This window comes from Podarcis melisellensis (genome assembly GCF_964234715.1).
Source record: "Podarcis melisellensis genome assembly, chromosome: 9".
In the NCBI taxonomy this organism is placed as follows: domain Eukaryota; kingdom Metazoa; phylum Chordata; class Lepidosauria; order Squamata; family Lacertidae; genus Podarcis; species Podarcis melisellensis.
In genome coordinates, this window is record NC_138541.1 from 56,904,527 (window position 1) to 56,920,468 (window position 15,942).

At 44.1% G+C, this 15,942-nt stretch overlaps 1 protein-coding gene across 11 annotated transcripts in view; it reads left to right on the forward strand.

Annotated features, from left to right (window-relative positions):
- LIMCH1 (LIM and calponin homology domains 1) overlaps positions 1–15,942 on the forward strand; it is a 209,986-nt gene that overhangs the window by 141,209 nt on the left and 52,835 nt on the right. For all 11 annotated transcript variants that reach the window (XM_081924311.1, XM_081924305.1, XM_081924309.1 and 8 more), the window contains 4 exons: positions 530–725; positions 4,185–4,437; positions 6,539–6,820; positions 14,444–14,728. In XM_081924311.1, coding sequence (XP_081780437.1) covers positions 530–725; positions 4,185–4,437; positions 6,539–6,820; positions 14,444–14,728 — 1,016 coding nt within the window. The remainder of the gene's footprint in view (positions 1–529; positions 726–4,184; positions 4,438–6,538; positions 6,821–14,443; positions 14,729–15,942) is intronic.

A 15,942-nucleotide genomic window follows, 5' to 3' on the forward strand; every position in this document is an offset into this window, starting at 1 on the left:
TGGTTAGAGAGTGGCGGAAAGAGAAGTTTTGGGTGGAAGACTGACTTGTCTCTTTTTGTAAGTGTAAAAAGGCGATACAAGAATGGCGTTGCTGGCTGTGGTGATGTGTACATTTTACCACACTGACTCCTCTGGTATTGGAAACAGACAATTGGGCTGGTTTTTTTGTTTTTTAAGATGGACAAAACTGTTTTGAGAGAGAGGCATTGTCTGTAGTGTATGTACACATTTTGTTTGCCCCGTGGGTGGTTCTAGTTAAACTGTTTTCTTTCTACTGTTTCAAAAACCTGCAAAACCTATTGGATCAGAGACAGCCATGATACAAAAGAAATGTGTGTGAGTACCAGGGTGAACAATGCCTCCAGGATACCACTCTCAACTCCCTTCGAAAAATATCTCTCTGTCCCCAGCTGTAGGTTCTAGGCACGCTAGATTCTCAGAAAGTTATTGCTGTTTGCATTAAAGGTATTTCTTAAAAAAAACACAACACTTTGTATGTGTGTGTGTGTGTTTGCTTCGTCCACATTAGGAGACTGAGGATGTGGAGAGTCCCAAGCGCAGCATCCGTGACAGCGGCTATGTAGACTGTTGGGACTCTGAACGCAGCGATTCCCTTTCTCCTCCCCGCCACGGAAGAGATGATTCTTTTGACAGCCTGGATTCCTTCGGCTCCCGCTCCCAGCAGACGCCGTCTCCAGATGTGGTGCTGAGAGGAAGCAGCGATGGTAAGCTGTGCTCTCCTGGGCTCCTTTTGAATGTGACACACGGCTCTTCTGGTGTGAAATAGCTGGTGTGCTGCCGCTAAAGAAGCTGGCTTGAGTTTTGGAAGCGTGATGTGCCTTTTAATCCCTTGAAGTCAGAAGGGAACTCTCTCTGAATGGCAATTTATGGTCTAGAGCTTTGAGGGGTCACACTATGGCGGAAGATTTTGCCTTATAATTACAAGCTGTGGCAGGGTGGGGGATGTCATAGCAGTCAAATTTATGTGGTGGCACTTCTTGGGCCTGAAATGTAAGGAGATCATCATCATCATCATCATCATCATCATCATCATCATCATCTGACCAGGTCTCCCCACCTACTGTGGGCGGCTCCCAACAGAATATTTTAAAAAAACGATCAAACATTAAAAACTTCCCTAAAAAAGGGATGCCTTCATATGTCTTCTAAAAGTCAGATAGTTGTTTATTTCCTTGACATCTGATGGGAGGGCATTCCACAGGGTGGGTGCCACTACCAAGAAGGCCCTCTGCCTGGGTCCCTGTAACTTCACTTCTCGCAGGGAGGGAACTGTCAGAAGGCCCTCGGAGCTGGACCTCAGTGTTCGGGCTGAATGTTGGGGGTGGAGACACCCCTTCAGGTACACTGGGCCAAGGCCATTTAGGGCTTTAAAGGTCAGCACCAACACTTTGAATTGTGCTCGAAAGCGTACTGGAAGTCAATGTAGGTCTTTCAGGACCGGTGTTATGTGGTCTCAGCGGCCACTCGCAGTCACCAGTCTAGCTGCCGCATTCTGGATTAATTGTAGTTTCCAGCTCACCTTCAAAGGTAGCCCCACGTAGATCGCACTGCAGTAGTCCAAGCGGGAGATAACTAGAGCATGCGCCACTCTGGCGAGACAGTAAATTGATTGACATGGAGTCATGGTAAGAACATAAGGGCTGGTTAGATCAGGCCAGTGACCCAACTAGTCCAACTTCACAGAACTGTAGAGTTTGAAGGGACCCTGAGGACTGTCTAGTCCAACCTCCTGCAATGCAGGAATATGCAGCTGTCCCGTATGAGTATCGAACTTGCAACCTTGGGACTATCACTAGCCTGCTCCAACCAACTGAGCTATCCAAGGAATCATCTTGTTCTTATGGTGGCCAACCAGATGCCTATGGGAAGCCCAAAAGGCGAACCAGAGGGCAGCCGTTTTCTCCCCCATGTTTGATTCCCAGGAACTGGTATTCAGAAGCATGCTGTCTCTAACCAGGGAATCTGAGCATAGCCGTTGTGGTGTAGGGGAAAAACTTAACATTTAGTTAGCAGATGATATAGCTAGTCACGCATTTGCTTGCTAGTTGATTTATTTAGATATGTATAGGCCGCCTTTTAGGGTTAAACCACTTAAGGAGGCCTTCTGCACGCATGCAGATGAGTCGGCTGCGACATTAAAATGCCATTAACAATAAAATGCTAAAAACTAGCAGTGTCACCAATCACAACAACCTGCAGCACAGTGTAAAAAAAAAAATAGATTAAAAAATTTACAATATTGCAGTTTTGTATCATGGAGCAGTGCAATTTAAAAAATAGCATGCTCTTTTCTTTTTTAAAGAAGAAAGCAGTTTTAAATGGGTCTTTCAAGACTGCTTAAAGACCTTAAAATGATGGGGACAAGAAGGTTTCAGTTGAAACAGTCCCATGGACACGGGGACCCCACTGAGAGTGCCCCACATGTTGTACACTTGTACAATTTGTACGAAAATGGAAGTATACAAGTGGGATATGGGACGCAGAGCTCAAGGTGTGAACTGGTTGATATGGATGAAGGTGATCCTTCACATTACCTGGTCCCGAGCTATTTAGGGCAGGGACCTTCAAGATGCCATTGGACTACACCTCTTCTCCCTTGTGGTTGGACATTCTGTCTGATACTGGTGTGAATGGAGTTCAGCAACATCTGGAGAGCCACACTTAGTAGTCTTGGATCTCTGTCCCTGCCCATGTTGTTGTGCAACACTACCAAGGGACGCGGGTGGCGCTGTGGTCTAAACCACTGAGCCTCTTGGGCTCGCCAGTCGGAAGGTCGGTGGTTTGAACCCCTGTGACAGGGTGAGCTCCCATTGCTCTGTCCCAGCTCCTGCCAACCTAGCAGTTCGAAAGCACACCAGTGCAAGTAGATAAATAGGTATCACTGTGGCGGCAAGGTAACTGGCGTTTCTGTGCGCTCTGGCTTCCGTCATGGTGTCCTGTGCACCAGAAACAGTTTAGTCATGCTGGCCACATGACCCAGAAAGCTGTCTGCAGACAAATGCCAGCTCCCTCAGCCTGAAAAGTGAGATGAGTGCCGCACCCATAGTCACCTTTGACTGGACTTGCCTGTCTAGGGGTCCTTTACCTTTTGCAACGCTACCATCTTTGAAAAGAAAGTAAAAATGTTTAAAGGTCTTGAGTTCATTTTGTACAGTTGTTCAGAAATTTGTTTCCTTTCTCCCATATTACTTGAACTTTGGGTCATCCCATGAAGTTGAGCATCCTGTGGCCAAATCCATGGGATGATCCTGAGTTCAAGTACTGTAGGTTCATTACTGGCTTGGATGGCTTTTTGAAAAGGATTAGCAAATCCTTGGGTTGGGGGTGTGTATCCATGGCTATTAGCCAAGGAATCTCCGTCTTCAGAGATGGTATTACTCTGAGTGTCATACACTGGAGATAAGCAACGATGGATGACCACTGCTCCTTCCAGGGACATCTGGCTGACTGCTGCTTAAAATGCTGAATGAGATAGGCAGGCTTTGATCAAACCCAGCAAGGCAGTTCTTGTGTTGTCATCTAGCTATATCTGTAGTGCAGCAGCTTGTTGAATATTTCTGCTTAAGACAGCTAAAATATTCTGCCTGCAGAGAGCTACAGGAGTTTTTCTTGGAGCTGTGTGAACACAGCAGTTATTGTATTTCTGACCTTCAAATTCAAGATTATAATAGGAAAAACGTATTATAGGACGTCCCCGTGTGTTCTCAATTATCACTGCTAACTGAAGATTTCCCTGTGCAAGGGGCAATACTCAATTGTGTTTTTTTAAAAAAAACATTTAATACAATAGAGATGTGGGTCATTTAAAAAAAAGTCTGCCCTCATTTGTGCAGTCCCGTGTGCAAGTGTGACCTTGTGAAACTTCAAGATGGATCTTAAAGCACAACAGCTTTTACTGACAATTTAAAAACTTGATTCTCACTCCTAAGCAGCGACTGGAATTTATGCTTCATTTGCCCATTGAATTTAAGGAGCACTTTCGTATGTGTCATGTTCTACGGCAATTGAAGCCTGCAAACCGTACCTTCATTTGTGGGGGAAGAAGATAGACACCTTTGCACCAAATAATTGCAGTGATCCTCCTACTGGCACACATGAATTAAGCATTTAAACTTGACTCCTTTCTTTCTTTTTCTTAATTTCTTTCTTTCTTTTCCACGTAGGCAGAGGAAGCGATTCGGAATCTGACTTGCCGCATCGAAAGTTGCCAGATGTGAAAAAAGACGATATGTCTGCAAGGCGGACATCTTATGGTGAACCCAAATCAGTTGTGCCTTTTAACCAATACCTCCCTAATAAGAGTAACCAGACTGCCTATATTCCGGCTCCTCTCAGGAAGAAGAAGGCCGAGCGAGAGGAGTTTAGGAAGAGCTGGAGTACTGCTACTTCTCCCCTAGGAGGAGAGAGACCTTTCAGGTAAGGACTTGGCCACTTCTCAGGTTACCAAGCCAGAGCCACCTAAACCTAACAAGTGCATCTCCCATTCACAGGTGACCAACAGATGGTTTCTGGCCGTGTTCTCTCTTGCTTGATTAATTGCAAGATGGCAATCATATGGAATGCAGTTTGACTTAGAACATCACATAAACAGCTCTGCTATACTTAGTTTATTGAAACATTACTACAGAATTACTTAATGAGTTTTACTGTGGACATAAGGTTGTTTGACCTACTTTGCTTTTAACAAGATGCTGGGTTTCATATTAGTACCATGTACTTTACTTGAAGCCAGAACTTTGGTTCAGATGCTCTAAAACGTTCTCACGGATTGCCGTCACGGGTGCTACAGTTTTGTTCTCATCCCTCTCTTTCCTCAATTCCCTCCCAAATCCATCATTTCCAGGAAGCCCTTGGCTTAAGGCCTAAGTCCTCATCCCTGACTAACACAAAAGCCTCATTACAGTCAAACCTCGACTCCCGAACACCGAAAACCCAGAAGTCACTACTCTGGTTTTCGAATGTTTTTCGGAAGCCAAACATCCGACACATCTTGTGCTTGAGTGCTGGAAGCTCTTGCAACCAATCGGAAGCCGTACCTCGGTTGTCGAATATTTCGGAAGCTGAATGGGCTTCTGGAACGCATTACGTTCCGCAACCGAGGTTTGACTGTATGTATAACTGCAGTTGCTCCTATTCTGCTCTTATTGCCACTCTCTTTTCCCTTGCTGAACTACCAGTCTCAATCACAAGGTCCTTGACACAGCAACCTTCCTTTTTGTGTGTGTGCTTATTTTATCTTGAAAAGTGCCAAGGGCACTGATGGAGCACTGAAGAATAGTGAAGGAAGTAGCGTTATTTATTTACTTTTTAATAGAACTATCCCACTTTACAGCCCAGAAAGGCTCTCAAAGTAGCATACAAAAGATTCTCCCACTGCCTTTGGCCACTGTCTACTAGGCATCTAGCTCACTGAAGGCCTCTGAGACAAGGCTGTAGGGCTAAGCAGCTGGAACTCACCCACCCAGTGACAAGTCTTTCTTTCTGACCATTGACAGGCAGCTGTTCTGACTGATTTGGCACAGTCACACGGGCACATGCTGCCTCCTGGCAGTGATTTACATGAGCCACAACAGTCCCCGGGGTCAGATGTCATTTGCCCCATGTGTCTGCATCCATGGAGACAATGGTGCATAACGGCTCTGAGAATATCTGAAGCAGACGGAAGGTGTTTTCCCCACCTAAATGTGGTCTTTTTGAAAATGAATATCCCACCTTACTCAAGTTTTCCTTTATTTTAAATATGGATATAATGGGTTCGATCCAGACTAAGTTCATTGGACTTGGTTCCCATTGAACTTAAGCCATGATTTACTTCCTCCATTGATTTTAATGGGACTTTAATGCAACTAGTTTATTCTAGATCCAACCTGGTACGTTTACGAGCACAATTCAAAGTCTTGGTGCTGACCTTTAAAGCCCTAAAGGGCCTCGGCCCAGTATACCTGTAGGAGTATCTCCACCCTCACTGTTCAGCCCGGACACTGAGGTCCAGCTCCAAGGGCCTTCTGGTGGTTCCCTCACTGTGAGAAGTGAGGTTACGGGGAAGCAGGCAGAGGGCCTTCTCGGTAGTGGCGCCTGCCCTGTGGAACACCCTTCCATCAGATGTCAAGGAAATAAGCAACTATCTGACTTTTAGAAGGCATCTGAAGGCAGCCCTGTTTAGGGAAGTTTTTAATGTTTAATGCTGTATTGTGTTTTTAATATTCAGTTAGGAGCTGTCCAGAGTGTCTGGGGGAAACCCAGCCAGATGAGCTGGGTATAAATAATAAATTATTGTAATTAAATTATTCCAATATGTGTGCATATATGCAAAAACATAAGTGTACTGCCTTCACATCCACATGTCAAAGTGGTGGAATGTTTTCCCCTTTTAGTAATGGCTCACATTTAAAAAGCCACGTCTCCTTTCAATTCAGTGCGGAATTAACTTAACCTGATCTGCACGGTCACAAGCAGCAACAGGTAATAATAAGCCAGGACTGTGGTGTGAAATAATCTGCCCTGTATGACTTGTTAGCAAAAGCCACCCTGAAACTATAGAAGAGGAACAAACCGAAGTACTGGCACAATCTGAAGAAGAGTGGTTGGGCTGTTGCGTTTCTGCTGCAAACCCCTCTGGGAAGCCTGCTCAAACAGAAGGGAACCAAGGAGAGCCTTTACGTCAGTCTTCTACACATTCTGCCAAGAAAGCAGCGGGGCCCAGAAATCCCGAAAAAGATCCCAAGGAACTGGGCAAGCTACGAAGGATTGAGCAGGCCGGTATAAAGATCATGCCGGCTGTGCAACGCTATGGTAGCAGGTTAGCTCTCCCGCACTGCAGGACTTGGCGTGAGCATGCATTTGGTATTTGCCATGCTGTGTGGTTTTTCCTGGGTTTTGCTGCAACGTCACGAGAAAAATAACCTCATGAAATGCGCCTGTTGCTTCCTCGCCGGAATTCACTGCAAGATTTGAGAAAACAATAGCTGGGAATTGCAGGCCGGCGCGCTGTAGTATTATCTGTTATTAAACACATTCATTGCAACTGAGCGATTATGGTGCAGGAATTTTTGGCTGGAAAAGAGTTGTGTGCTCTAATTACTGTGCCCTATTAACAGGCTCTAAATGTGGAGCGGTTGAGCTTCGCTTTCGTGAACGCAAAGCAAAAATGAGGTTAAGCAGTTGCATTAAAGGATGTCTAATTTAAAACAGGAATCGTAAAAATATTCAGCTCGTTACATTTTTCTGGTAGAGCATGGAGACTGTTCAACAATTTGCTGTAAGCAAACACGTGACAATAATGACATCAGCAGCCATCCCTTCTCTTTCAGTTGTTCAGGCACGTCTGATGTGAGGGTAGCTTGTTTGTTTTGGCTTTTCTACCTGTGGATATTGCGCACGGTGGATCAGTTAGTTGGGCTACTCTGTCAGAATACAGACATGTTTGTGCATTCATGTGCGGCTTGGCACATGGAGGAGTCTGGCTTGGGGTTTCTGGCATTGCTGTTCCTGATTGCTTGTTCGTTTATTTTGCATTTCAAAAAAATCAGGCTTGTGTATCTGTTTCAAACTCCTGCTGATGGAATAAGAACAGCAAAAGGGTGTGAGAGAATGCCCATCAAAGGTGCAGTATTTTTTTAATATAATCTTTTCATTTGATTTTCAAAGAAAAAAAGGAGAGAAATAAAAATAAAATAAACATACCTCAAAAAAAAAAACAGTACAAAATCCAAATATTGAGATTACTCTGAATCTCCTGACTTCCCCTCATCCCTTCCATGGGTCCTTTTGATTCTGTTTTCAACTGCATTTCAATTTTTTTCATCTTCCTAAGTTAACTAAACATTCTGTTACATTACAAGTGTATTTAAAATCCTGCTAATGTTTTGACCTGTTTACAATGGTTTTGTATATACATTATAAACATTTCCCATCCTTTTTTAAATTTCATGTCTCCTTGATTCCTGAGCTCCCCAGTTAGTTTTGCCATTTCGGCATAGTCCATCAACTTGATTTGCTATTCTTCTCTGGCCGGGGCTGTTTCTTCCTGCCATGGGCTAGTACCATCTGAGTGGCTGTTGTAGCATACATAAACAGCTTCCTCTGGTCTTTCGGGATCTCAGTACCTATAATTCCTAATAGAAAAGCTTCTGGTTATTTTAAACATCCCCCCCCCCATTTCATTATATAACATTTCCCAGAATTTTTTAGTTACATTGCAATTCCACCACATATGATAAAAGGTACCTTCTTGTTCTTTACATTTCCACCATATATTGGTACTTGTTCTACACATTTTTTATAATTTTACCGGGGTTAAATACCACCGGCACATCATTTTCTTTTTCTTTTTTAAATAATACAGTGGTGCCTCGCAAGACGAAATTAATTCGTTCCGCAAGTCTTTTCGTCTTGCGAGTTTTTCGTCTTGCGAAGCACGGTTTCCCATAGGAATGCATTAAAAATCAATTAATGCGTTCCTATGGAAACCGAACCGCCTTCAGACCAGGTCTGGGGACAGTCTGTCCCCCGACCTCTTCTGAAGGCTGGCTGGGGCGAAAGTCTTTGCTTCCCCCCCGCCTGCCTTCCCGGGACAGTCCCGGGGGCTTTTAAAATGCTGGCGGGCGGCAGCGAAGCCTTCGCTGCCGCCCGCCAGCATTTTAAGATCGCCCAGGGACAGCGGAAAAGTCCAGGACCTCTTCCCAAGGCAGGCGGGGGGGCCCCCGCCTGCCTTCAAAAGCCGTCCGGGATAGCGGGAAGCGCTTCCCTGCTATCCCGGACCGCTTTTAAAATGCTGGCGGTGGGGAGCAAAGCCTTTCGCCCCCGCCGGCCTTCCTGGACCTCTTCTGAAGTCCGGAGGGGGGGAAAAGGCTTTGCTCCCCACCGGCAGCATTTAAAAAAAGGTCCCCGAGATTTCCCTATGGGCTTTCGTCTTGCGATGCAAGCCCATAGGGAAAATCGTCTAGCGAAGCGTCGCAAAAACCGAAAAACCCTTTCGTCTTGCGGGTTTTTCGTCTTGCGAGGCATTCGTCTTGCGGGGCACCACTGTATTTATTATCATTTCTAAAAGGTACAAATAGTCCAAGAAAACAAATCAAAGACAACAAAAAACAGAAAAAGAAAAAAGAAAAAAAAGAAGTTCCACCTTTTAAATCTCATTTTCAGTAGCTTCTTTTCTTGACTTCCCCACGCCTCCCCTTCTTGTATTCCGCTTCCCATATTTGTTCAGCAAGTTTTTACCTTAGTATCTTCAAATATTTTAACCATTATTTCAGTATTATATTTACTTCTGTTTAGTCAATAACACTTAAATTATATACCTTATTCATATGTAAGAAAAATAAAAAGAGAACAAAAGAGAACAAAAATGAAAGTACTTTTCCTAAGGTTGTCCCTAGATCCCATCCACGAATTCCCCATTTTAATAATAATAAATGACGTTAAAAAAAAGAGGATTTTTACACTACATAGTGAAAGTCAGGCCCCCTTCGGGCTCCCAAACCCTCCTTTTCCCTCTTCGGTTTCAACCCCAAACCAAAGTCCATAAGTCTATCTTTTTAGCCTGGTGACCTTACGTCCAAGGCTCTCAAGTCCTTTTCAGTCCCTCTCAGCCGGCTTCTTTGGAAATCTTTTATATTAAGTGCCCAGACTCGAAAACATACTTTCTCAATACTGTCAATGATTTTTTCAGCCAGGACAAGTTGTTTAAATGTGAAGCTCCGTCTTTGTTTCTTAAGTTCATACATCCCAACTGGTCCATCTTTCACTCTGGTCGGGTTTAGGTTCATCTTGATGTATCTTCAGCTCTCATTTGTCTTCTGTGTCATTTCCGGCACATCATTTTCATATAGTTTTCTTTCAATAAAGTAAGTACATGCCGTAAATTTCACATCTATTTTCCATAGCCTCTCCCAATCTGTCATTTGTATCTTATGTCCCACATCTTTTGCCCATTGTATCATCACAGATTTGACCATCCCAGGAGCAAATTATACTTTTTTTTTTTTACAACAATTTAAAATTATCTTCTAAGATCTCACTTTGAAATCGTGATAACTTGTAACTAAAACTTTCTTTTTATCCTTTTTTTTTTAAAAAAAAATCATTGAATTGATGATATTCTAGCCAATCTGTTACCACTTCTCTCAAAGGGGCAGTATTAATATTGTGATGAATTGCAGGTCCAAGGGTTATGCATAAAATTGCATACAGTCAAACCTTGGGACTGCATATGAGGGGAAGAGAGAAAGAGAGAGAGAGAGAGAGAGAGAGAGCGTACCCTCAGAACCACCGTGCCAAGTAGTTTTGCCCAGCAAGCAAGGCAGAGAGCTTAAAACCTCTTTACGTCAAGTAACCTCAAGGAGACCCAATGCGAAAAGAGCTCAGAACTTGAGTTGCTTCACCTAGATTGCCTTCAACTACATATGGTTGAAATTGCACAAGCCAAATGCTGATAAGACAAGGGATTGCTGCAACGTATTCTTGGTATGGTACCCAGTAGTACTGGTTTGCTACAGATGCAGCTGTAATAAAACTAATGGAAATGGCTTAACTGCAAGTAGGGCTGCTTGGTGCGCGTGCACACACACACACGAGAGAGAGAGAGAGAGAGAGAGAGAGAGAGAGAGAGAGAGAGAGAGATTGTTCTAAACTCAGAGTTGCTTTGTTTGTCAGGAAAGTCCTGGTCAACATGAACAAAACAATGGACACATTAGTATCTTACTCGTGTGAACAGTGTAGCAGAGCAGCAGATTAGTGTAGCCTGAAGCTTTTACTTTTTTGTGGAAAATGGAGACAGCCAATTCCAAATCATGCTGCTCATGCACAAAAGCTTGTTTTCATGAGCAAGCTTGATTGCATTCAATTGCTCAAGTCAGATGCCGGCATGTCGTTGGAAGCTGCCAGGGCTGGCCCAAGGCATTTTGCCGCCTGAAGCAGAGGGCAAGATGGTGCCTGAAATATACTCGGAGTCGAGAGTGGATTTCATGTTCTTTATTCAGCTCATAGTGATGAGGAGGAATGAAAGTTCCCCCCCAAATATCTGCTTTATATACATTATTTACACAATGGGCTGCATGTGATTGGCTAATTCCAGGATTCCTCTGTAGGCCAATCAGGTTGCGGATTCACTTCCAACTGGAGCTGGATTGGGTGGCTCCTGAGGACCAGTCATACTGCTGCATTGTTCTAGGACCAATCAGACTGCGGCATTCTGAATCGTATTGTACTAGGACCAATCAGACTGCTGCATTCTGGATCCTATTTAACTGAGTACATAACAGTGCCCTTGCATTCCAAGTACAGGAACTGACCGGACTGGCAGTGGGGCAGTTCCCCCCTCCACAACTGTGCCTGGTTTTGCAGGCTGGTTTCGAGAGCTGCCATTGCATCTCTACCAGTATCCGAAACTGTAAAAACCAAAGTTCAAGTTCCATTTGCCGAAAGTGTGCGGAGATTCGTGGGAGCTTCAGGCACACCTGGAAGTTGCTGTGGGGAAGATGTGCAAGGCCCCATTTTGCAAGGGAATGCCTGAAGCCACTTTCCTGGTGCTTTTCCAACGATATCTCATGTATTCGGTTGTATGGCAGGCAATAACAGAACCCCTGTTAATCCCACACTGGGACTAACGTGTGCAATAACCAAGACAACGGTGTTTGAACAACAGCATCTGTGAGGCTTAAATGAGAAACCTTGGACATGACTCAAAATAGCAATGAAACACAATGCTGTCCGTCTCTCCCTTTCTGGAGAGTTTGCAGGCTTACACTGGGTTTAATAGGTTTAGCACATGTGCTTGGAGGAGGTTAACAGCTTTTTGGTCATTATGCACAGCTCCAGCCTTGCAACTTCCAGTTCCCCCTTCAAAGCTGCAGATACAGGTGGCATAGCTGTCAACTGTTCCTTATTTGGTGGAAAAGTCCCTTATCCCAGCGCTGTGTCCCGCTGCTGTCCCTTATTGATGATGTCCCTTAAATTTCCCGGGTTTCGAAGGAAGCAGCTCCTCTCCCTCCCTCCCTTCCGGCCATGGAGGAGAGAGGCTCCAACTGTGTTGCTTGGCTGCGTTGCTCACCCAATAAGGAGTCTAAAAATGACTGGGGGGTGGAGCTTGCATGCCTTTTGCCGGTCGAATCAGCCGTGTTGCCTGGGGACTCGCCTTTGCTCAGCGCTTCCCAGCGGAGAGGTGACGGTGGTTTTCCTTGCTGCATCCCCTTTGCTGGGTTGCTGTGCTGTGGGAACCACCACTTGAGGCTTCGTTTGGCTGCTGGCTGGGTTTTCTGCCTTTGGCTTGGAGGGACTCAAAAGTTGAACATACCTGTGTTCGGAAAATCCCTTATTTTGGCTGCTGATCCCTTATTTTCGAGGCTGCTGGTCCCTTATTTTCAAATCTGTAAGTTGACAGCTATGACAGGTGGACAACTCAGTCCTTTAGCCAAGGGCAGCAAAGGTTGGGGGAAGCGCTCTGGCGTCATCTTATCCGCAGGACTCCTGCTCTCTTCTCAAGGACCTCTTGAGCTGTCTTAGGTAGAGCAAGATGTTCAGGGTCTGCAGCAGTTAGTGATTGTTTCCTCCCCCATTGTCATCCTGAAATACTGTATTTTCTTAGGTGCCAGGTGCAGAATTTGAAAGTGGTGGTGCTAGAAGGCAGATAATGCCTGCCAAAGAGCAACGCTGTGCTTTAGCGGCAGGCTAAACACCTGCACTGTTGTGTTTCCTTTGCCCTACCTTTCTGAGCCCCATCTGGTTGTGAAAGACCCAAGATGAACTTAATTAGTTTTCTTCTTCTTTTTTAAATACACATGGCGGCAGAGAGGAGGAAGGAAACTTAAAAAAAAAAATAATGTTAAGAGCATTTATAAATCTCCTTTTTCTTTCCTGTTGGTGTTTTCCACTGATTTGTCTGATACAGTAAGCCGAACTATTCCATAGTGAGACCCTACAGGCATGCATATTCCTGGGGAGAAACTTCTCTGTGTCTTCTGAATCAGGACATATAGTTAAGCTCTCACCTCACTAACCATGAGTTGCAGTGGCAGTAAAAGGGACTAGGAAGGAATAAGATAGCTGTGACCAACTCTCTGGGAGCCTGCACATGTACATGATGTTGCTAAGCCATAGTTTGGTTAAGCATGCCATGCAATCCAGATTATAGGAACATGCAAAGCCAGCCTGGGAAGTCCCTTGGGGAAGCCATAATACTTTAAACTAGTTTATAACTGCTTTATAAGCTTCTTACTTGTTAGCATAAAATGAGATTTCTTGATCCTTCATGTGACGATTTGCTACAAGGTAGGCAAAAACCAAGTGGCTGGTGCCAATTTGCCAAGTGGAAAAATTCCTACCAGGCCCCTCAACAGCGACCAACCAAGGTCCATAGCAAAGTCAAAGAACGAAACCTTATAGGGTGGGAGGGTGGGAAAACAGGAACAGCTGGCAGGCGGCAAAGAGGGAGATCCCTGGCCTATATAGGGCAAGCCATGCCCCCCAAGCCAGCCAATTGGCCGGCTAGGGGGTGACACGGCCGGAAATCCCCCCAATCGCGCGGGGCTGGCCTCTACCCACCGCGCGCATGGAGGGGCTGTGAAGCCTGCAACTTTGAAGGCGGAAGTGGCTTTGTGCTATAAAGTCTAGTAATGCAAATAACTTCATCTTCCTTTGCGTTTTACTTAGATTGGGACAATATTGCCTCTTGGGGCCTCTGGTAGACAGCATTAGTCTTGGCTGATGATACTGTTCACGGTTCTTCAGGAGCTGGGATAGCCATATTATAAAAGAGGCATTTTTAAAATCATTTTTATAAGAGAAGTTCCATAGTTTCAGGGTGTTTCAGGGGCGGGAAGAAAGGGCACCAGTTATATTCCGCATCTTTTCTTTAATGAACTTTTTTATTTTCCCACCTCAAGGTTAATAGATGAATATCAGTGACTACAGTCCTGTTCTCTGATGTTCGTCAATGGGACCATAACCCAAAACCTTCAACAGAGAGGGCGGGTAGGGACTTCTGCTATTAATGTAAAGAAAAAAAAGAAATTCATTTTAAGAGATTATAAGTGCTAGAAGGAAACGTAAGAATCCAGAGAGTGTCTTTCTGTTAAGTACGTGGCCAGAAGCTGTACTGATAGTTTTTGATTAGAGGAAAAAAGAAGTGTTTGAAGTGTTTTTGACAATAACAGTGCCTCTTTTAAATGGTGAAATGAGCAATTCTTGTTCTGTTCATGTTCGTTCCACAAATAATTAAAGCAGGAAATAAAGATCCATTGTCACTAACTGTGCATGCATGGAATTCCGGTTTTTGCAGCATGGAGTCTTAAATTATGAACGCTTCCTCTGAACTAACGGCACGCCCAGCATATTTTGTTTGCCTTTTTTAAAGAAATATGGAGAGTCGTGTTGTCTTTTTTTCATTTCACATCTGGATTTCCCATTTAACTTTGCTATGGATCAGTCAATTGCACATGTGCGAAATGGATGAGCTTACTCCAGACATCATCCTTCGCAAAGAGAACCCCTTTATGCTGAGCTATCAGCGAAAAGATTCTGGGTCCGAAGACGAACGAGATGACAGGATTCCTGACCTAGAGAAGGATGATTTTGCTATACGCAGAGCAAGACTAAATCAGCCCAAACTTACGTTGCCATTTAACCAGTATCTACTTGGATCTTATGCAAACAAAGATCGAGGTAAAGTGGAAGAAGGGAAGAAACAAAAGAAAAAGCAGGAATGTTCAAGGTGTGCTATTCTACTTGTTTCTGTATTATTTAATTTGGGAATTTTTTTGCCAGGCAATGGTGTTGGCACTTCAGTGTAAGCTTCCCATTTTTCAGTGGGTTCACAGGGGAGGTGGGGGGATTCAAAGCTCTGCAAAATTTCTCTGGCTGCTCTCTTAAAAGTTGTAGGAAAGGGGAGGAGTGTCTGGGACAGTTAAATTTGGACTGGGAACAGCAAGTGTAGAATTTAAGTTGGTTGGTTTGATAGCCACTGTTCTCCTAGTCTCTTAGTTAAGGGTAGAATCTTCCACAAGACTTAAGAAAAGGATATAATATGCAGGAGACTCTGGGATTCCCTCCCAAGATTCTACTGTTTTTTTAATCTAAAAAGTAGCATCAGAAACTGAAATCAGAAATGGGAGGGAGAATGGCTGATCAATGCTCTTACTTCCTGCTGTTTTTTTCATTCAACATCACTTTCCTACTGCTTGACCCTGCAATTCCTCCCACCCAGGTGGGAAAGGAACCGTTTGTTTGTTTGTTTGTATGTTTGTTTGTTTGTTTGTTTGCTTGCTTGCTTGCAGCATATATATATATATGGTGAAAACAGATAAATTCCAGTTGCAGTTCTGTTAAAGTGGCAGTTGCAGGGATCTTGGAAGAGAAAACTCGTGACTCTTGACACATTATCTAGCTTGGCTCTAAGGGTTGTTTGTCTTTCCAAGTTGTGTTACACCAAGTTGTCAGTTTCTTTTCTGCATAATGGCTTGGGACACGTTTATTTCTGTTAACGAAGAAGCTGCAAAAACAGGTCTTGTTCACTTTGGTCAACCCCTTGTGGGGAATTCCTGCAAAGCCCTTTCTCTCTCTCTTTTTACAGTAGCTATATTGAGCTCCAGGCATAATTGTGGGCTGGGTGTGGGTGATGCAACACACGAGTGGATGTTGAGCAAAATGTTTTTACTGCATAGCCAGACTGGTCTCCATTTTGCTCATTGCTGGTGTAGGTAATAATATGCATTATAGTAAAAGGCACGAGCAGTGACATTTTTAGGGAGCATAAGCGATTTATTCTTTATGCTTTGAGAAATATCTGCCTACAATATTTTTAACTGGGTATAGCTTTCTTGGAGAGTGCAGAAAGTCTTTTGTAAGAACTGTGATCTCCTGCTGCTTTTAGCCGTATAAAAAGTGTTGCCTTTGTGGCGACAATATAAATGCCAACATTTACAGTCC